The sequence below is a fragment of the Mastigoproctus giganteus genome, chromosome 1, assembly GCF_048544385.1.
Source record: "Mastigoproctus giganteus isolate SK-2022 chromosome 1, ASM4854438v1, whole genome shotgun sequence".
NCBI classification, from domain to species: domain Eukaryota; kingdom Metazoa; phylum Arthropoda; class Arachnida; order Uropygi; family Thelyphonidae; genus Mastigoproctus; species Mastigoproctus giganteus.
Window position 1 is genome coordinate 246224857 of NC_143575.1, and position 22433 is coordinate 246247289.

Below are 22433 nucleotides of genomic sequence, written 5' to 3' on the forward strand. Positions count from 1 at the left end.
GTTTTATTGGCGCATTAGCTACTAAGGCTATAATGCGCCAAGACCATGTCATTTATAAAAAACTTTAAACTTTCACTGACCTAATTAGTTAGGTCACTTTGTCCAAAGGTATAACAAATATATAAAAGAAAAATGTAAATTTTATATACGAGCAAAAATATTTATTAATTTTAAAAAGCTAAAAACAGCAGACACATTGTCATTGTCGGATAAAATCTGACTGAGTGTATACGGCTCAGTCAGATGATTAAAAGCGGTAAAACGGATATTGCTAAAATCTGGACAATCAATTAAAATGTGTCTCATGGATAAAACTGTGCCACAGGACTCACACATAGGAGGGTCATCAGCCCTCAGCAAAAATGAATGTGTCAAATGACTATGTCCTATGCGGGTCCGGGCAAGAACAACTTCCTCCTTACGATTCCTGCGCAGACTAGACTGCCACGGTTCAATTACAGGCTTTATACGATATAGTTTATTCCCAGTCTGTCTATTCCACAAATCCTGCCATTGGGAATGTATCTTCTGCTGTATTGTTTGCCTGTAGTCTGTATAGGGGACTGACAGGCAGCAATTATTATTGGGAATTGCTGATTTGCCTGTGGCGTCAGCCAAATCATTTCGCCTAATCCCAATGTGGCTGGGAATCCAGCAGAAGCGGATATCGTATTCACGTCCAAGGAGGAAGTGAATCTTCTGCTGAATGCTAGACAGAACCGGATGAGGATTATACCTCACAGATATTAAAGCCTATAACACACTGAGAGAGTCAATATTATTATTATTCATGTGGGGACAAACGATATTAAACGTACACGATCTGATGATTTGTTGGAAAAATACAGGACCATGCTGAGGAAATGTCGCGAGCTAGGCCATAATGTCTATGTGTCTGCAATTCTGCCCAGACACGATAGGAGGGATTATATGTTAAGAGCCTTGTGGATTAACTCAAGACTTGAAGGAATCTGCAAGGCTTTAGGGGGTAAATTTCTATCAGCATGGCCCACACTTGTAGGTAGAAGGAATTTGTTTTGTAGAGACGGGATACACTTAAACAAAGGTGGTGCAAAAGTATTTGCCAGTATTATTGAGGATACCTTAAAGGCTCAGGGAAACTGCTAGTTAGGGGGGATGTGGGTAATACTGACACGCGTTTATCTGATAATATTGGTCAATGTAACTCTTGCACATACCTTAAGAGTTCTTATCTGTTACCCCAACTGGACGTATTATCTAGATGTTCTGGGGGCAAAGACGTTTCACGTGAGCAGGTAGCTAATATCAGGGAAGAGAGCCTAAATAACTTCAAGGGTTGTGTTAGGGTTGTTAAATATACAAGAACAGTAAATCTTAATTGTTTATACAGTAACGTTAGAAGTGTCGTCAATAAAATGAGCGAATTCGAACTGCTGGTTAAAACAAGTAACGCGGACATAATAGGGCTTACGGAGACGTGGTGCCACCCGGAAATTGGGGATGATGAGTTTCAGTACGGCTTGTATAATGTATTTAGGAAGGATAGAGTAGATAGAAGGGGTGGTGGGGTAATGCTTCTTATCAGAAGCAACCTGAGTGCGACGATAGCTTTCCCAGATTCAGACATTTCACATGCTAGTATAGAGTCTGTATGGTGTGAGATAGTTGGAAACAAAGGTACAATGCGAGTAGGCGTAATCTACAGACCAGGTGATTGTGAAGATTATGACAAAAGCCTCTACATGCAAATGGAATGGGCAAGTAAGCGTCAATGCCTTATTATGGGTGATTTCAATTTGCCTCTAATTGATTGGAGTAAATGGGAAGGAAACTCGACATGGGGAACAAAATTTTTAAATCAACTAGATGACTGTTATTTGTATCAACATGTCAGGGAAAGTACTAGAGAAAAGAATATCCTAGACCTCATCATCACACATGAATCAGATGACATAACAGGGCTGACAGTAGAGGAAGTGATCACGGAGTTCTACGGTGGATGATGACGAGAGAGGTAGCAGAAGTAAAAGGCAAAGGAATGGGTTTTAATTTCAGAAAAGGAAATTACGATGCCTTAAGGTACTACATGGCCTCTATTAACTGGGTAGATATCGCGCAGAGAATGAATACAATTGAACTGTGGTACACTTTTAAAACATTAATCACAGATGCCTTGAATGCGTATATACCATTAAAAAAATACTCCACGAGAAGGGTTCCAAGTTGGATGAATAGTGAAGTTGCCACATTACTTGAGCAGAAAAAGGTGGCATGGAAACGTTACAGAGCAATAAAAAGTACTGAAGCCTATAACAGCTACAAGGTGGTGTGTAATAGAGCCACAGAAAAGGTTCGACAGGCAAAGGCAGTTTATGAGAAATCACTAGCAAACAGAGCAAAGAGGGGGGATAAAGAATTCTTCACATATATAAATGCCAAGAAGAGCAGGACAAACCAGATCGGACCTTTACGTAAGGGAAAGGGGATAGTAATAAATACACCAGCTGCCGTTGCAGATGAACTCAACAGTTATTTTGCATCGATATTTACAAATGAAAAGCCTTTTGTGGCAATGGGAAATTGTGGGAGCAAAGTTAAAAAATATGTAATTAATGATATTGAAATTTCGCAAGATTATTTAATGAAAAAACTTTCAAACCTACAGACCAGTAAGGCTCCTGGAGTTGATGGAATATACCCTATAATCTTGAGAGAGGCGGCAAGCGAGTGCATTGAACCACTGAGGCTGGTTATGCGAGCATCACTAGACTCTGGGGAGATTCCCTTGGATTGGAAAAGTGCAAATGTATCTCCCATACATAAGGGTGGCTCTAAAAGTGAAGTGGGAAATTATCGACCTGTCAGTCTGACTTCAGTAGTAGGGAAAATCATGGAGGCATTGATCAAGGGTGGAATTCAGGATCATTTGGATAGAATTGAAATTCTCAAGGATACTCAGCATGGTTTTGTAAAGGGAAAATCATGTTTAACAAATCTGGTTCGCTATTTCGAAAGGGTCACTCACGAGCTGGATTTAGGGAATAATTTCGACATTGTTTATTTAGATTTCAGCAAAGCTTTTGACTCAGTCCCACATGAGCGGTTGCTTTATAAGCTGGAACAGGTTGGAATCACTGGGAAAATCCTTAGATGGATAGAAGGATGGCTTCAGGGCAGGAGGCAGAGGGTTGTGATAAATGGCTATTCCTCAGATTGGGTTGATGTAAGAAGTGGGGTTCCCCAAGGATCAGTATTAGGACCACTGTTGTTTTTAATTTTCATAAACGACATTGATGAAGGGATAGAGGGCGTGATGTCTAAATTTGCAGATGATGTTAAAATTGGTAGAGTAGTTAATGATCACTGTCAAGCTGAGCTTCTTCAGAGAGACCTAGATAGACTTCAAGAATGGTCAGAAAAATGGCAGCTGTGCTTTAATCCAACGAAGTGTAAGGTATTACACCTGGGAAACAGTAATCCCAAAATAACTTATTCACTTGGTGGAGTTCAACTAAACCCAGTACTGGAGGAAAGGGACTTGGGTGTTACGATACGGTCAGACATGAAATTCTCTGAGCATTGTAAACAGGTTGCAAGGAAGGCCCATGGTGTCCTATCGATGATCTATCGAACTTTTGCAAGTAGAGATAGGGACGTGATAATCCCATTATATAAGGCCTATGTTAGACCACACTTGGAATACTGTGTTCAAGTATGGAGACCGCACCTAAAGAAAGACATCGAGCTTCTTGAAAGGGTGCAAAGAAGGGTAACTCGCCTGGTGAGATCGGCAAAAGGGCGTCCTTATGAAGAAAGACTTCGAATATGTGGGTTGCAGAGTTTGGAAACTAGACACCTTAGAGGAGATTTGATTGAGGTGTTTAAGGCTCTGAGAGGCATCAGTAAACTGAATGAGGACAAAATTTTCAAGATTATAAATGATACTAGAACTAGGGGACATAAATTCAAGTTACGCGGGGAAATGTTTAGATTGGACTGCAGGAAGTTTTATTTTAGCCAGCGAGTTATAAATTACTGGAATAAGTTGCCTTCATGGGTGGTAGAGGCCGACAGTTTGGGGAAATTCAAAGGTCATCTGGATAGTACTTTCGGGTAAGGGAAGCGCATAGGATGATAGGATTAATTTCCTTTTTATTTAATTTTTAATTTCATTTTATTATTTTTATTTCTTTATTAATTATTATTATTTATTTATTTAATTTTTGTTTTTATCATTGTTTTGTTCGGATTTTTTTTTTTTTTTTTTTTTTGGCTGGTGCAGCATAAGCCATAGGCTTTCTTGCACCATACGGCCGTTACTAATACTAATACTAATATATATAATGAACCGTTGGTATTGGCATTCACTGATGTGATCCAAGGCTAACTCTATAGCGTGCAGCTCTGCAGTAAATATGCTGCATTCAGAGGGAATCTACTCCGATGTAGCGGTGTCTGTAAAGACAGCAGCAGATCCCATGTATGATTCCGATTTCGAACCGTCTGTGTAGACTGGTGTGAAGTCGGAAAATTCAGTTCGGTGTGCTGAATGAAGCTGCAGGTAGACAGATGATGGAGTGTCCGACTTTCCCCGATTTCTAAGAGATAAGTCACATGCCGGGACATGAGCATGCCAGGGTGGAAAGGGTTGCTTTGGTGTTTGGGCAACCTTGTCTACCTTGATATTAAGTTCTTTGAGTAGCTCTTGGAGATGAATACCAAAAGGACGATTGGCAGTCTTACGGGTATTGTATAAATTTTCCCATCGTGGCTCAAAAACGAATGGCCACGTAGGATGGTCTGGCAGGGATTTCAGTTTTAAAGCGTACTTTAAAGACAACTGCTTACGTCGAAGCAATAACGGTGGTTCGTTTGCTTCGACGTATAAGCTCTGGACAGGAGATGTGCGATATGCTCCAGTAGCAATACGCAGGGGGTCCTTAATTACGGGGTCCAGCCATCGCAGGACACTGTCTCTGGCTGAGGAATATACCTGGGAACCATAGTCTAGTTTGGATCGCACAAGTGCACGGTAAAGCCGAAGAAGGATACATCGGTCTGCTCCCCAAGATGTAGAGGAGAGCGAGCGGAGAATATTAAGCCCAAGTGTGCACTTTGTGCGGAATTGACGAATATGATCCAAAAAGGTCAGTTTTTTATCGAATATGAGTCCCAAGAATTTTGTGTTCGCTGCTACTGGAATAGCATTTTGTCCGAGCCTTAATTCAGGTTCAGGATGAAGATTACGCTTGCGACAAAAGTGTACGCAAACGATCTTCTCAGGTGAGAACCTGAAGCCATTAGCAAGTGCCCAGGAATTCAGACTATCAATGGCTTTCTGCAGTTGTCTTTCAATAACCCTCATGTTGCACGACTGACAAAAAATGCTAAAGTCATCAACATAGAGGGCACTGTTTACAGTTGGAGGAAGTTGTTCTGTGATGGAATTTATTTTTATGGCAAAAAGCGTGACACTTAATACTGATCCTTGTAGTACTCCCTCCTCTTGGCTAAAGGAGCGAGAGAGTGAGGATCCCACACGAACTTGGAACGATTGATTGGCTAAAAAGTTTTGAATAAAAAAGGAGAGATGCCCTCTAAGGCCTAGGCTATGTAAATCTTTTAAAATGCCAAATCTCCAAGTTGTGTCATACGCTTTTTCCATGTCAAAGAACACCGACACCAGGTGTTCGTGTTTTAGGAAAGCATCCCGGATGGATGCTTCCAATCTAATAAGATGGTCCAAAGTGGACCGGTTCCTTCGGAAGCCGCACTGGATGTTGGAGAGAAGGAAGTCATTTGATTCGAGATACCATATTAAACGAGAATTAACCTTTCTCTCCAGGATTTTGCACAGACAGCTAGTCAGAGCAATAGGACGATAATTGGTAGTGACTTTTGGATCCTTTCCTGGCTTAGGAAAGGCAAGAACGATTGCCTTTCCCCAGGAGTCCGGAAACTGCCCTTCAGTAAAGATTCTGTTATACAGAAGGAGCAGACAATCCATAGATTTTGGTGAAAGATGTTTAATCATTTCATAATGGATGCCATCCGGTCCAACGCCACTTGCTTTGGAAAGAGCGAGGGCTCTTTTGAGTTCCTGAATAGTGAAATCCCCGTTGTAGGGATAAAACTCTTAGATTTAAAGTTAAGTGCTTGTTTTTCTATTTTATATTTCAGGGCCACGAACTCTGGGGAATACGAAGATGGTGCAGAGATGTTAGAGAATGTTTCCCCAAGAGAATTGGCTATTGCAGTTGGATCTGCAATAACGCATACATTGTGGTGGAAACCGGGCAGATGTTTTTGGAACAGCATTCGCAGTGGCTTGGACAATATTTTCTGTGATGTACTTAACTGCATCACAGAAAATATTGTCTGATGTACTTAACTGCATCATTGATAGGCTCTTGACTGACTGTGCTAAGATCAAAATTTGCCTGATGTTGGAAGGCAGTCCAGTCAGCCTGATCAATCGTCCACCGTGGTAACCTGAAGGGCATGGTCTCCCACTGTGTAAAGAGGTTATCACAGGGAAGTGATCGCTTCCGTATGGATTCTCCTCCACTTCCCAAGTGAGTGAAGGGAGAAGAGAAGGGGAGCAGATAGAGAGATCAATGGCAGAAAAAGTACGGGTAGGCATGTGGAAGAAGGTGTTTGTTCCAGTATTTAGAAGGGAAAGGTCATTGTCATTTAGCATATGCTCTATGACTCATCCCCTTCCGTTGATGTTAGCACTACCCCACAGGGTGTTATGTCCATTCATATCCCCGAGAAGTAAGAAAGGGGGAGGCAACTGCATTAGAAGATCATCAAGGTCTTCCTGGGAGATGTCAGTCCCAGGTGGCAAATAGATAGAGCAGACGGTTAATAAAAATCCCACCGTAAGGCGAATTGCAACAGCTTCTATGCTAGATGTAATTAGCAAGGGCTGCACTGGGGTCTGGTTACCCACAATGATAGCCACTCCCCCATGTACAGAGCCATCCGCAATTCTATCCTTACGAAAAATTGTGGTGTTATGCATCGTGAGATCGTCATTTGCCTTTAGATGAGTATGGGCTTGGCACACCCAGGGTCCTGAGCTGGATATCATCATTCTTCTCTTCTTGGTGATTCCCTTCCTTCTATCCTTTTGACTCTCTCAAGGTAACTTGGGAATTTTTTTTTTCCCGGTGCAGCATAAGCCTCAGGCTTCCTTGCACCATATGGCTATTAATGATAATAATAATAATAATAATAATAATAAAGCAAACTGGTTCATGCTTTTGCAGGAGGGCCTTGATGTCATCAATATTTCGCCGGAATCCACGACAATTCCATTGTAGGAATTTAGCCATTATTTTGGCTTGGTGGGTCCATCAGGCGGCTTCCGAGGTGCTGAGGGCTTACTTTTATCAGTCTTGGGTTTATCTTTTTTGGGGAAGAATGCACGCTGTCCCGTGTCCATTTCTTCCTCCGCAAAGAGTTCCAAGACTGAATCTTCGGGTACCTCTTTCTGCTCGACATCCATCTTATCTTGGGTACTAGGGGGGGGACTTCCCCTTTTTTATTCTTTTCTTTCATAATTACCTTTGTTACTTGTGGAGCGTTAGGAGGTACCGATATAGGAGTGGCAGCTGATTGGTCCTTCTGTGCAGGTTTTTGAGAACTTAAAAGATAACGCGCGATGGGAGTGAAAGACTCCTTTGGGGGAATGGTCATGTCCGTCTGAGTTCCGACGGAACATCTCCCTGCTACCTTCTGGGCGGAGGTAGGTTTGTTGATATTCAGGGGTTTCACCGATTTCCTTGCCTCCTGGTATGATATATTTAGCTCTGCCTTCAGCCGTTGAATTTCTTTTTCTTCTTTCCACCTCTGGCATGCTCGTGAATAGGCCTGGTGTTCGCCTTCACAGTTAATACAGGTGGGTTTTGCGGCTGAACATGCTGTTGTTTCGTGGCCCTTTGCACCGCATCGAGCGCATGCAAGGACTCCTCGGCAGGCCATTTGAGAATGTCCATACTTCTGGCATTTAAAACACAGTAAAGGGTTCGGAACGTATGGACGCACTGAACAATTGATGTATCCAGCTTTGATCTCGTCAGGAGGTTTAGGAGAGTTAAAAGTCAGGATAATGCTCCTGGTTTTAACAATTTTTCCATCCCTTCGCACAGTAATTCTCTTGACGTCAATAACTCCCTGGGGTTTTAATTCGGAGCAGGTTTCCTCCTCGGTTACGTCGAGAAGGTCCCACTCCGAAATGACACCTCTCAATGAATTGATTGTTCTGTGTGGTGTCACTGTTATGGGTATTCCACCGATTGATGTTACTCGGAGGAGATGTTCTGATTGCCTGTTATTTTTAGTTTCAATTAAAAGGTCTCCAGAACAAAGCCTCTTAACTGATTTGGGTGAACCTGCTAACCCATCTAATCTTTTTTGAATAATAAAGGGTGACATTTTACCAATCGGTGTTTCATTGGTAGAATGCATAATTAAAAACCTTGGGACAGGCCTTGATGGTAATTCGGTTCGCTGCCTCTTTTTAGCAATAATGCTATCTGCCTCTCTGTCTAAATTTTCAGGTAGGGACTGGGTTGGGGCCCCTGAAGGAGTAAGTTTATCAGGATTCATATAGTTTTTTAAATTGTTCAGTGCCCGGGCTCCCCACCCACTACCCGGCATGCAATAAATGCGCTCGGGAGTGGGACACCAGGGCTACCCAGACACTATACCCGCACCGCCGCCAGCCTGAATCCTGGCCCTCGGACCATGAGGGTAGGGGCGTGGCATTGACACGGTTGACCCTCGCAGGCGAGCCTACTAGCCGATTGATCCTAGCCGGGCCTTCCAGGACCACCCGTCTTGTCGAAGTAGGGGCCAAAGTGGTGTATTGAAGCTAGGCCCCTCAACCACCAGGATCCCCCTTTCCGAATTTCCACGGGTCGCAGCGCACGGCAAACACGCCGGATTCCATTGATGTAAGCCTGGAACCTGGGCTGTGGGCGTTGGATCCCGGTGATGCTAGTCTGGAAGTCCAGCAGCGTCACTGGGAGGTCCCCTCACCAAGTACAGGTGCCCACGTCGAGGGGGGGGAGGGGAAAGGAAGCCAAAAAATTAAAGAACAACTATTTCAAAAAAACAAAACTATCAACATACCTGTACTTCAGTTTCCAACCTCCAGCAATTTTTTCAGCCCATGGGATCCATGAATGGCTATTTGGATCTAAAAAATATTCAAAAGCAGTGTCTTGACTTGGTATAGTTGTTTCAATTTCTCTAATAAAAATATCGATTTTCTGACGACCAGTTTCATTGACAGAAGCACATAAAGACCACATTAAGCAAAATATAAACCATGACCTCAACAATGGGGCAAAATTGCTGATTTCATCACTAGGAAACTAAAAAAAGAATATATCCAAAGTTTCACATAGGACAGATCATCAAATTAAGAAATAACAGCTTCAAATAACAGGAACAAGTGATACTATTTGTATCTAAAAGAATCAATATCAAATTAGCATATTGATTCCTTTACTATTATATTATATTATTATATTAGTACATAGAATTTATTTATATTCTATATTATATTAGTACATAGAACTAAAAATTTAAAAATAAAACAGATTTAATTAAAGAAATAAATACTGTTTTTTAATTTTATTTAATTTGTTGATTTTAATTAGCTAATTTTATTGCATTTGTAGAGGCAGTACATAACATTATTTTTGTATGTAGCTACATACATAAATTTAAACATAAATTTCGTTTAAATTTATGTTTAAAGCATCATTATAGAACATCTCACATTGTTAATCACTTCATAGCAAGTTGTTTACTCCTAAACCTTAAATAAGTAGTATTTCCTCAAAAGAAGAAATAAGTTTCTACTTATTCTGACTAGAGTGCCGCCATCAATCCAGAGGATGTCACTTCAGAAATCTTTTCAGTGGTGGGTGACTAGGCACCAAGCATAGGAGCTGACAACTCTGTTGTGAATTAACTACACAATATAAAAGATTGCCAAAAATATAAAGTTTATTAGTATTAGTATATAATGCAATAAAGCAAGCTCATAAACCATCAACCAAAAAAACTTCCCATATCACTGGTCAATCCCCCTCAAATAATTTGTCTAGTTCTTCCTTGAATTTATTCAAATTACATCCTTCAACAACAACAACAAAAGATGGCAGTTTGTTCCAACAACAAACAATCTGCTAGTTGAAGGCAAACATCCATTCATCTATACTGCAACCAGCCTACCTCAATTTGAATTTATGTCCCCTCATGCATGTAGTCTGAGCAAGAGGAAGAATGTCATCAGCATTAAGCTTTCTCAGTCCATTCAAAGACTTAAACACATCAATCAAATCACTTTGCAGGTGACTAGTTTCCAGAAGTCTTTCTTGGTAAGATAATGCTTTTGTTTCCTTCAATATCTCACTGCCCTTCATCAGCTTAATGCTGATGGCATTCTAGCAAATCTACATCCTTCCTAAAATGAGGATGTATGTATGCAGTACTCAAGATGAAGCCTAACCATTGCCTTGTATAATGGGATAATTATCATCTTATTCTCCCATTATACAAGGCAAAACACTATCATTGTTTTGTTCGGATTTTTTTTTTTTTTTTAGCTGGTGCTTGTTATTGTTATTTTATTTGTTATTTGGTTTTTTTTAGGAGCATTAGCAACTAAGGCCATATTGCTCCGGGGATATGCGGTGGTCATTCCCTGGCCTTTCCGCATTCTCAGTATTTGGTGGTGACGGGCTCAAACCCGGGTCTAATCAAGAAGCGTGTGCTACGCATTGCTGCTCCTTCCCACCTGGCTACGGAGGCACCTTTGGCTGGTGCAGCATAAGCCATAGGCTTTCTTGCACCATGTGGCCATTACTAATACTAATTATCCCAGCTAGCAGTCCCTGTATATAATTGGCAAAATCACATGAGCTGTCCTGGCAACCTATCTACACTGCTCATAGAACTTCATATCTGACTGCACGATCCACACGTCTTTTTCATTTTCCACTACCCGAGTGTAGTACTGCACAGTTAGTACAATAATCTGGGATTACTGTTACCCATATGCAGCACCGACTTTGGCAAGGTTCAACTTCAACTGCCATTTCTCCATCCATTTGCCTAATTTTTCTAGATCTTGTTGCAGTAGCTTACCCTGATTACTGCCAACCTTTATATTATCTGCAAACTTAAACATTAAGCCTGATATACTTATCTCAAAATCATTAATGAATACAGAAAACAACAACAATGGGCCCAGCACTGAACACTGGGGGTACTCCACCAATAACATTAGTCCACAAAGAGCAGTGTCCTTTAAAAATCATTCTCTGTCTTCTTCCATTTTTCTTTATCCAGAGCAGTAACTTACCCTTAATGCCACACTGCTCCAATTTATACAGCAGTCTTTTATGTGCAACAGTATGAAATGCTTTCCTGAAATGCAAGTATATGATGTCAAAATTATTTTTTGCATCCAATTCCTTTGTTACTGCATCATAATTGCAGCCCTGTCTAGAAAGTCCTGCTTACTTCTTTAACCAAATAGTGATTCAACTATTTGATTAAATAGTGATTCCACTATTTTCCCCTGGAACAGAAGTTAAGTTAACAGATCTGTAATTACTAATGTCATCTTTTTATCCCCCCCCCCCCCCCCCAATTTGTGAATTGGGGATATGTACCCACATCTCCAGCATCCATAAGGACATCCTCCCTGAATATGAAGATGCTCTTATAATCATGGCTAAAGGTTTGCTTACCCATTTACACTTTAGAGATGCTAAGCTTCATACTACAATGCCCATCTTGGATTTCAGGAAAGCTTTTGATACTGTTGCACGTAAAAGACTGCTGTACACATTGGAGCAATGTGGCATTAATGGCAGATATGGATAAAGGGATGATAAAAACAAGAGGCATCACTATATAACATCGCATATTGAGAGTTTACTTAGTGTTGGTTAAAGAATTACATGTTTTCGAGTGAACTAATTAATAATCAGATGATACAGTAATCACTTGTAATTGCTGATGCAGTGCACCATCTGATCTGACTATCAATAAGAGTTATAACATAAGGAGAACCAAAAAATACTTGACAAGTATTAATATTTCAAATATTTTAGTTTTTACATCTTAAAGTTACAGATATTTTAGTTTTCACATGTTAATGTTTCAGCTATTTTATGTGTGTCAGAATAACTAGATAACTTTATATGTGTCAGAATAACTAGGTACAATATGTGTCAGATCAAAATGAATATAGTGAAATCTAAGTGGTAAAAATATATCATAATATAAATACTGTGAAAAGACAAAATCATATCCCAAATTAACATTCTGTTTCAAAACAACATTAAGTTAATGTTCCATGATAGAGCATGACCATAATGGAACTATAAACACTAAGTAAAAAATAAAGTTTGAATAGGAGAATCCAACATGGATGGCCATAAAAGCATTCTCTTGAATGAAAAGTTGTAAACACCCTATGAAAACATCTAAGCAGATGCAAAAGTAAACGTGTCATTTGGGTTGTGGAGCAGTGCTTAAGAGGAAATAACAGTTGTTAGCAATGTCTACAAAACAAATGTGCTGTTCACTCAGGTCAAATTAGCCTAAACTTTGATTGGCCATGTTTAATAGGAAACAACACAATAGAAAATTTAAAAGCATTTAGTTCTCAGAATCTGGAGTGAAAAAGAATCCAGTACTCTAACCCCTAAGGTGAGGCTAGAGTACTGAGTTCTTTTACACTAACAAGTTTCACTCCAGCTTCTCAGAACTAAATGCTTTTAAATTTTCAAAAGATGAAATTTACAGAGGATGTGGTATTTAACACAAAATGTAATCGTTGAAAATGGCTGAAAATGTAATTGTTGCAGTAAAAGCATACCAAAAAGGGATGCGCTGTGTGTGTATGTTGGGCATGTGTGTAAGTTTTTAAGATGGCATGAAAATTCAGCATCTGAGGAGCATAAATAGAGAAATGTAGGACCAAAATTTTGCTACGGTCATTCATTAATGCATTGAAACCAATAATAAGGAAGGCACACTGTCATAAAGCAGCATCTAGTTGTATATGTCATCACATAGAGAACCAGCCAGATGGAAGCTAGCATTTTAGTAAATTCACAACGCATTAATAAAATTCAATAAAATTGCCACAATATAGGACACACACAAAGCATTATCCAGGACATCAATGTAGGACACAACACATGGAACATGCTGTACCAGGAGTGTAAAGACTAGGTCTACACCATAAGAACAATCCCCTTCTCCCCACCTCCCAGACAAGACCCTGAAATATCCTGTTCCTAACTTTACAGTTAGAACAATCTCTCTCTCTCTCTCTCTCTCTCTCTCTGATTTGACTATTGCAAGATGAGGTAACCACCCATCTAATTGACTCTTGTTAGTCTTTTATACTGATTGTTTCTTGGCCTCATTATAGGTGGCCTTCTTCTTCAACATGTAACTAATTGTTAACTTGAAAACCAGCCTCCTCACAATCCAACTATTTCATCTTGCCACAAAACTGTTAGCTCTTTCTGCACACTCATGACTCAGCATACATGTCTAAAATAAATTGCAGACTAACCAACATTTTGACTAAAATATTTGCATATTTCACAATTTCCTGCAATCAAAGGGGTGTATAACAACTTTTGGTAGGATAGCATGTTTTAATGCTGCAAAATACAAGGTTTAACACATGGGAAATAACAACCTTGAAATAACCTATAGATCTGGAAGGATCAAATTAAAATCAGTAGAAGAAGAAAGGGATTAGGAGCTACAATCTAGGCTCACATGAAATTCTTCATGTAGTGCTTATGGGTGGCAAGAATAGCTGAAGGAAATCATAATGAAGTTTTATCGTATTGCTTTGTTATAATTCTGCTATATGCGGCAATTGTTAGTCCCACCTAGTAGAAAACTATATCCAAGTATGAAAAAAGACATTGTGTTTCTTGAAATATGGGTAATGCTCCTGGTAAGATTGGCAGCAGAAAACACACACACACACACACACACACACACACACACACACACACACACACACACACACACACACACACACACACACACACACACACACACACACACACGCACGCACGAAGAAGAAACTTCAAATTTCAAATATATAGGCTATAGAACTTAGTAACTAGTACCTTAGAGGCAATCTGATTGAGGTTTATAATGCACTGAGAGGTGATAGTAAAATGAATAAGTAAAATTTTCATGGTATTAAATGATACGAGAACCAAGGAGCATGAATTCAAACTAAGGAGGAATAATTCTTCCTCCTTAGTTTGAAGAAAACTTCCTACAATTGAAAGAAAACTTCCTACAATCCAGTAGGAAGTTTTCTTTTGTGACCAAAAGAAAACTTCCTACTGGATTGTAGGAAGTTTTCTTTTGGTCATAAGAGGAGTAAAACATATAGGTAGTTTTTATTGGCTAGTTCAATAATAGCTTATTGTGGCTGTTTTGTTGAAATATTCAACATACCAGCCACAAAGAGGTTACAAAACTACCCACACACATATGGTCACTTGTAACAGTAATCCAAAATAGTTCTCTAAACATATAATTGCTCTTTATCAAGTAAACTAATTGTACTACTCATTTCAGGAACGATATCAACTTGCTTGAATGAGTACAAAAAAAGGCAAAAAAAAAATAGATAGGTTGTGGATGCAAAGGGATATTCATACAAGAAGAGAGCTGCAAAGTTTGGAAACTAGGCATCTCAATGAGGATAAGGTTAAGCAAACTTAACAATGAAGGAATATTTTTGTTTTCCAGGAGTGTACAAACAATGGAATACAGATTCCAATTAAATAAAGATAACTTTCACCAGATGTATAAAAAAGTTATCTATTGTCAAATGGAAAACTATTGAACCTCCATTGAATACTAAAATATACTATCTCTACAAGGCTAGATGGCAATCTAGTCATGCAGAGGCAGAGAGAAAATGAAGATTTAAAGAGGGTTAGATTTAAATTTGAAAGAAGCAATTAATATAAAAATCTAGTGAAGTTTTTATTTTATCTCACTCTTATTTATGTTTAATTTTTTGATGGCAGATGTTGCACAAGCTTTGCTTCATCGCATTGTTCTGCTATGTCTTTTCATATTCACTCTAACACTCAAGGTAGCTACTGGGTAGCTGAGGAGTACTGTAACCTTTTTCTCTTTCTCTCACTCTCTTCACATCTGTTAATATACTAAACTTAATTATCAATCATATGGAATAAGTATTTTCTTTACTGATTACTTCTTTAAATTCCCACACAATACCCTTCCCTCAACACATAGATCTGAAAAAAAAAATAAAAAACTATATTACATACTATCTGACAATGCATTATTATGAAAAACATGTTCTCATTAGCATTTAGCATTAGTAGAGGCATTTGATGCAAGAAAGCAAGCTTATGCAGCATCAGCCAAAAAAAAAAAACCACTTCCACTTCACCCCTCTGTTCATTCAAAATACCTGTCCAACTGAGCCTTAAACTTATTTAGGCTATCAACTTCCACGTCAAGGGATGGAAGTCTGTTCCACCAACCAACCACTCGCTGGCTAAAGGCAAATTTCCGCACGTCTTTCCTACATTTGTCTTTCCTCAATTTGAATTTATGCCTTCTCAGGTGATTATTCTGAGCGAGAGGAAGAATCCCATCAGCATTGAGCACGCTCAAACCATTCAATGCTTTATACACCTCTATCAGATCACCTCGCTGGTGTCTAGTCTCCAGACAGTGTAATTTGCAAAACTTAAGCCTTTCTTCGTAAAAGCACCCCTTTGTTCCATTCACTAATCTCGTTGCCCTTCTCTGTACTCGTTCCAGCAGCTCTACATCCTTCTTGAAATGAGGCCTCCAGGCTTGTATACAGTACTCTAGGTGTGGCCTGACTATTGCCTTATACAAGGGAATAATCACCTCCTTATCCCTGCTAGAAAAGTTCCTATATATCATTGACAATACACCAAGAGCTACTCTTGCAGCCCATCTGCACTGCTCAGAGAACTTCATATCTGCCTGCACAACCACCCCCAGGTCCCTTTCATTCTCTACCACTGTCAGTGTAGTACCACAGAGTTGATACATTGCTCTGGGGTTGCTGTTTCCCATGTGTAGTACTTTACATTTGTCAATGTTAAACTTCATTTGCCACCTCTCAGCCCATCTGCTCAACCTTTCCAGATCCTGTTGCAGCAGCATAGTGTCAATAGTGTCCTTGACAACCCTGCCTACCTTTGTATCGTCTGCAAACTTCGACATTAAGCTTGATATACCATCATCAATATCATTTATGAATACAGAAAACAATAATGGACCCAACACTGAGCCCTGAGGGACTCCACTAATAACATTAGTCCACGACGAGCAGTGTCCATTGATTACCACTCTCTGTCTTCTCCCCCTCAGCCACCCCTTTATCCATAGCAGCAATTTGCCTCCAATGTCACACTGCTCCAATTTGTGCAGCAGTCTTCCATGTGCAACAGTATCAAAAACCTTTCTAAGATCCAAGTATATAAGCAAGCATCAAAGTTATTCCCTGCATCCAGTTCCTTTGTGACTGCATAAACTTAATTATCAATCACATGGAATAAGTATTTTCTTTACTGATTACTTCTTTAAATTCCCACACAATACCCTTCACTCAACACATAGATGTGCAAAAAAAAATAAAAAACTATATTACATACTATCTGACAATGCATTATTATGAAAAACATGTTCTCATTGAGGATTTTTCATTGCATGAAATTAACTGTGAGACAACCAATGTATGATTAATAAAAAAATCTCTCTCTATGATGGTGCATATTCTCATTTTAAAATACAATAATGTCAGTTAAAAAAAGTAATATATAAAATTCTCTTAAGACCATCTATAAGTTTTTCATAGTTATGCAAATTATCAGCTATGTGGGGAAAAAATACTCACTTCAGAAAAAAAGCAATCTAATATTTTGCAAAGAGACATAACTCCATTTAGTTCAGTAACAGGCACTAATTCAGAACAGTTAAGTTTTTTATACTTTATTATAGCTCCAAGGTATTTATTAAAAAGTTTTTCTAGCTCCTCAATGATTTTTGCAGAACTTTTTTTCTTTTTTTTAGCAAGCCATGATTTTATATATGGCTCCCAACCAATACTCTCATATTCAGTGTACACAATGCCTGATCGGGAAACTGTAGCAGGAGAAGACTGTGATAAATCCTCAACTTCAAATAATAGGGAAACCTGAAGAACAAATAACAAAAATATTAGTATTTTATTTATTTATTTAATGTGCCAGAGACACAACTTATTCCCACACAGAAAAAATATTAATAAATTGAAGTAATTTATTTCTTTATTAAAACAAAATAAAGGTTGTAGTACACCCAAATGTAATGCTCACAATTATTCCATGGGTTAAGCCCAGGGAGGTAATTTTGAGTTTCAGCCAGAATGACTTGCAAACTGACCCATGAAGACACTTGTATAGACACAATAAACTACAAAGGAGATTATCAATGTAACTGAAACACATTACTTCAGAAGAAAAGGTATTAAAAATTTCCAAGTGAAACAAGGATAAGGGGCATATTTAATAAGGATATACAAAAGAACCGCATAAATTAGCAATGATAGGACTGCTAATTTTTTTTTAAATTTTGCATTTCTGAAACCTATTCTGTTTGGCTGCACCAGAAATAAAGTGTGTAGATTAAAACTGCTTTAGAAAGATAGTGCCACATTCTGAACAGTGGCACAGTAACATCATTACTGTGGCACTGTTCAAAACTGTAGAAAGATAGTGCCACAATTTGAACAGTGGAACAGTAACATTGTTACTGGGAGATGAGCAATATATTGTATAAAAAGGATAGTTGGTATAGTTGATGATGTAGAACAAATATCATCTTTTAAGGGCACAAAAGGTGATATTGTTGTACACGTTGGTACTAACGACATTAAGAGCAGGATATCTGCAGATTTACTTAACAAGTATAGGTCAATGCTGGAAAAAAAAAAAAAGTCTTGAGTTAGGGTTAAATTTGAAAGTGTCTGCAATTCCGCCCAGGCACAATAGGAGGGAGTATATGATGAGAGCCTTGTCAAGCAATTCGGCACTGGAGGGATTGTGCAAGGCTCATGCTGTAAAATTTTTCTCAGTGTGGTCTGTGCTTGTTAACAGGAGAGACTGTTTCTACAGGGATGGGATACACTTAAATAGAAAGGGTGCAAGAATATTTGCTGCTGCTATTGAAGCAGTGTTAGGTGGGTCGGAAAACTGTCAGCTTGGGGCAATTCACAGACTAAAAGGATAAAAGCTTCTGCAAGCAGAGGTGAAAGAGATTCTTGCACTACTTCTATTAGAATAAGCAGCGGCCTGGAGGATGGGGTGCTCAGGTTTTCTGGGACTGATGGAAGTGTCATTATGAAACAAAAAAATACATGAGTTGTGTTAGGGTAACTAAGAATAAGAATAGGTGCATATATACTTGCATGTAACCCAATGCTAGAAGTATAATAAATAAATTTTATGAATCTGAAGTGCTGGTCAACACATCAAAGGCAGATATTCTTGGGATATCAGAGATGTGGTGTCACAGAGATATTAGGAATGCAGAATTGGAATTTGTGGAGTACAATGTATACAGAAAGGATAGATGGGATAGGAAGGAGGAGCAATTATGCTGTTAATTAAGAAAAATATAAAATGTAAGGAAGTGCATCCAGTTCACATAGACGGACAGTGCAATGTTGAGTCAGTTTGGTGTGACGTAAGCATTGGAAAGAAAAAATGAGAGTAGGAGTGTCTTAGACTCTAATGAGTACAACGAACAACTGCACAGAGAATAGAATGGACCAGTAAATCAGATTGTGTTATAACGTTCGATTTTAACTTCCAGATACTGACTAAGTGGCAGTGATCACAGTATACCGATGTGGATTTACTTAAAGATATAATTACCATCAGGGGAAAAGGGAAGGGTTTTTGCTTCCATAAAGATGACTTTAGTGCTCACAGACAATTTTTAAATTCTGTACAGTGGGACCAACTGACAATGTTACCAAAAGCAAATTCTAAGTGAGAAGCATTCAAGGAAGTAATCTTGGAAGCTATAAGGCTTTTCATACTGATTAAGAAATACTGTTCAAGGTTTAGGCCTAAACGGATATCAGATGAACCAATGAGATCCGTAGCAGAGAAGAAAAATGAATGGGATGCATATAAATTATCAGGCAATGCAGAAGCATATGGCAGATATAAGCTAGTCTGTAATCAAGTCACAAAGGAGACTAGGCAAGCAAAAGCAGATTACAAGAAATATTTGGCAAAGGATGTTAAGAAAAACAGCAAGGACTTTGTTGCTTATAAAAACTATAGAAGGAAGGGGATGAATCAGATTGTCCACTTGATACCGATGGTTAAACTGCTGATGATCCTGCTCAGATAGTGATAATCTGAATGAGTATTTTGCATCTACATTCACATGAGGAGTTAAGGGAGGAAAATGCTGGACGTTTATCAAACTGTAACAGAATGCTTAATGATTTTGTAATAACCAAGAGCAAAGTGGAGGACAAATTGTTGAAGTTAAATATAAGAAAGGCACCTGGGATGGATGGATTAAAGTTATATTAAAGAGGTCGGTAAAGGAAGTAAGCAAACCCTTAGCCATAATTATGAGAGCAACCTTGGACTCGGGGAAAGTCCTCATGGACTGGAGATGTGCAATTGTATGCCCAATTCACAAAAGGACTGGAGGCATAAGGGTAACACGAATAATTACAGACCAGTTAGTGTAACTTCTGTTCTGGGGAAAATAATGGAGACATTGGTTAAAGAAGCATTGCAGGATCATCTAGACAAGACTGCAGTAATAATTCAGACACAGTATGGATTTGTTAAAGGAAAGTCTTGTCTGACAAATTCGATTGAATACTATGATGTGGTTACAAAGGAACTAGATGCAAAAAATAATTTTGATATCATATACTTGAATTTCAGAAAAGCATTTGACACTGTTTCACATGGAAGACTACTGTACAAATTGCTATAAGGGATAAAGATATGATATTAAGAGAAAGCTGCTATAAGGGATAAAAAAGGTGGTTAAGTGGAAGAGGATGGAGAGTGGTTATTAGTGGATGCTGCTCTTAGAGGACTAATTTTATTAGTGGAGTCCCCCAGGGTTCAGTTTTAGACCCACTGTTATTTTGTATATGTATCAATGATATTGATGAAGGTAAAAAAGTGCAGCCATTATCAACCCACTGCAGGATGGAAGCCTCCTCAACAATTCATGCTGAGGAAAATGGACCATAATCTGCCACGCTGGTCCATTGCAGGTTGGCAGATCGACCGTATTCAGCAGTCAGGGGCTTGAACCCCGGTCTACTCAAAGAGCGTGTGCTACTGCACCCCCACCTGACCACTCAGCTATGGAGGCGGCTTATATCAGGCTTAATGTTGAAAATGACAGATGATACAAAGGGTGGCAGGGTTGTTAATGACAGTAATGGCAGTGTGCTACTGCAACAGGATCTAGAAAATTTGGGCAGATGGGCTGAGAAGTGGCAACTGAAGTTTAACATTGAAAAATGTCAAATACTGCATAAAGTTAGAAGTAATTCCCAGAGAAATGTACCAACTGTGTGGTAGTTGAAAAAGGCCTGGGAGTAATTGAGCAGTCAGATATGAAGTTTTCTGAGCAGCAAAGACAGGCTGCCAGAGCAGGTCATGGGTTTTTATTAATGATATACATGAATTTTTCCAGCAGGGTTAAGGAGGTGATTATCCCCTTGTATAAGACAATAGTCAGGCCACTACTTGAGTACTGCATACAGGTTTGGAGGTCTCATTTTAGGAAGGATGTAGAGTTGCTAGAATGAGTACAGAGAAGTGCAAACAAGAATAGTGAGGGAAACAAAGGGGTGCTCTTACGAAGAAAGGCTTAAGTTCTGCAAATTGCACCATCTGGAGACTAGGCACCTGTGAGATGATCTGTTTGAGGTGTATAAGGCCTTGAATAGTTTAAGCAGTATGAATGCTGATGGAATTCTTCCTTCTGCTCAAATTACAAACCTGAGGAAAGACAATTGTAGAATAGATGTGTGGAAATTTACCTTTAGCCAGCAGGTAGTTGACTGTTGGAACACACTTCCATCTGTTGATAACTTAAATAAATTCAAGGAAGAAGTGGACAAACCTTTGGAGTGAACGGATGAGTGAAATGTAAGTTTTTTTTTTTTTTTTTCTGATGCTGCTTAACCTGGCTTTCTTGCATCATATGCCTCTAGTAATGCTGATTCCACCCTTGATCCATTGCCTCCATGATTTTCCCCCACTAATGAAGTTAGACTGAGTGGTCAGTAATTTCTCACTACACTCTTAGAACTGTCTTTATGTATTGGCATTACATTGGCACTTTTCCAATCCAATGGAATTGCCCCTGGATCCAGTGATGTTCTGATAATTTACCTTAATGATTCAATGCACTCACTTGCCACCTCTCTTAAAATTATAGGGTATATGCCATCAACCCCAGGAGCCTTACTCGGCCTATAGGTTCGAAAGTTTTTTTCAATAAATAATCATGTGAAATTTCAATATTTATAATAGCATATTTTTCAACTTCATTACCATAATTTCCTATTGACATAAAAGATTTTTATTCTGTAAATATTGATGCAAAGCAAGTGTTGAATTCATTTGCAACATCAGCTGGGGTATCTATTACTATTGCACACCCATTACACAAGGGTTTGATCTGATCTGTCCTCTTCTTTGCATTTATATATGGGAAGAATTCCTTATCCACACACACTTTGCTCTCCTGTCCAGCAATTTCTCAATGTCTACCTTTCCAGCCTAACCTTTTCTGTGGCACTATTACAGATCAATTTTTAGCTGTTATTGGCTTCAGTACTTTTTATTGCTCTGTAACTTTTCCATGTTATCTTTTACTGCTCAAGTTAATCTGGTAACATCATTATTCATCCAACTTGGAATCCTTCTCATGGAGAATTTTTTTAATAGTATATATGCATGTAAGGCTTCTGTGATTAATGTTTTAAAATTATACGATAATTCAATTGTATCTGAAATATCTACCCAGTTAATAGATTCCATGTACCAATTTAAGCAGTTGTAATTTCCTTTCCCAAAATTATAACCTATTCCTTTGTTTTTAACTACTACTACCTCTCTCTCTTCATCATCATCCACCCTAGAACTCCACGATCACTTCCTGCTACTAATTCCTGTACTGTCAGCCCTATTATGTCATCTGATTCATGAGTGATGATCTAGAATATTCTTTTGCCTAGTACTTTCCCTAGAGCATGTAGGGCAATTATGATTTTTGGCTTATAAAAAATAATATCTATTATTCTAATATGAATA

The 22433-nt window shown here is 38.8% G+C and overlaps 1 protein-coding gene across 1 annotated transcript in view; it reads right to left on the reverse strand.

Annotated features, from left to right (window-relative positions):
- Positions 1 to 22433, reverse strand: part of kl-2 (dynein heavy chain 2, axonemal kl-2) — a 1174416-nt gene that overhangs the window by 562300 nt on the left and 589683 nt on the right. Inside the window, exons 38-39 of the mRNA XM_090369487.1 lie at positions 16976 to 17275; positions 9124 to 9368 (exon numbers count right to left, since the gene is read on the reverse strand). Of these exons, the coding sequence (XP_090225613.1) occupies positions 9124 to 9368; positions 16976 to 17275 (545 nt within the window). The remainder of the gene's footprint in view (positions 1 to 9123; positions 9369 to 16975; positions 17276 to 22433) is intronic.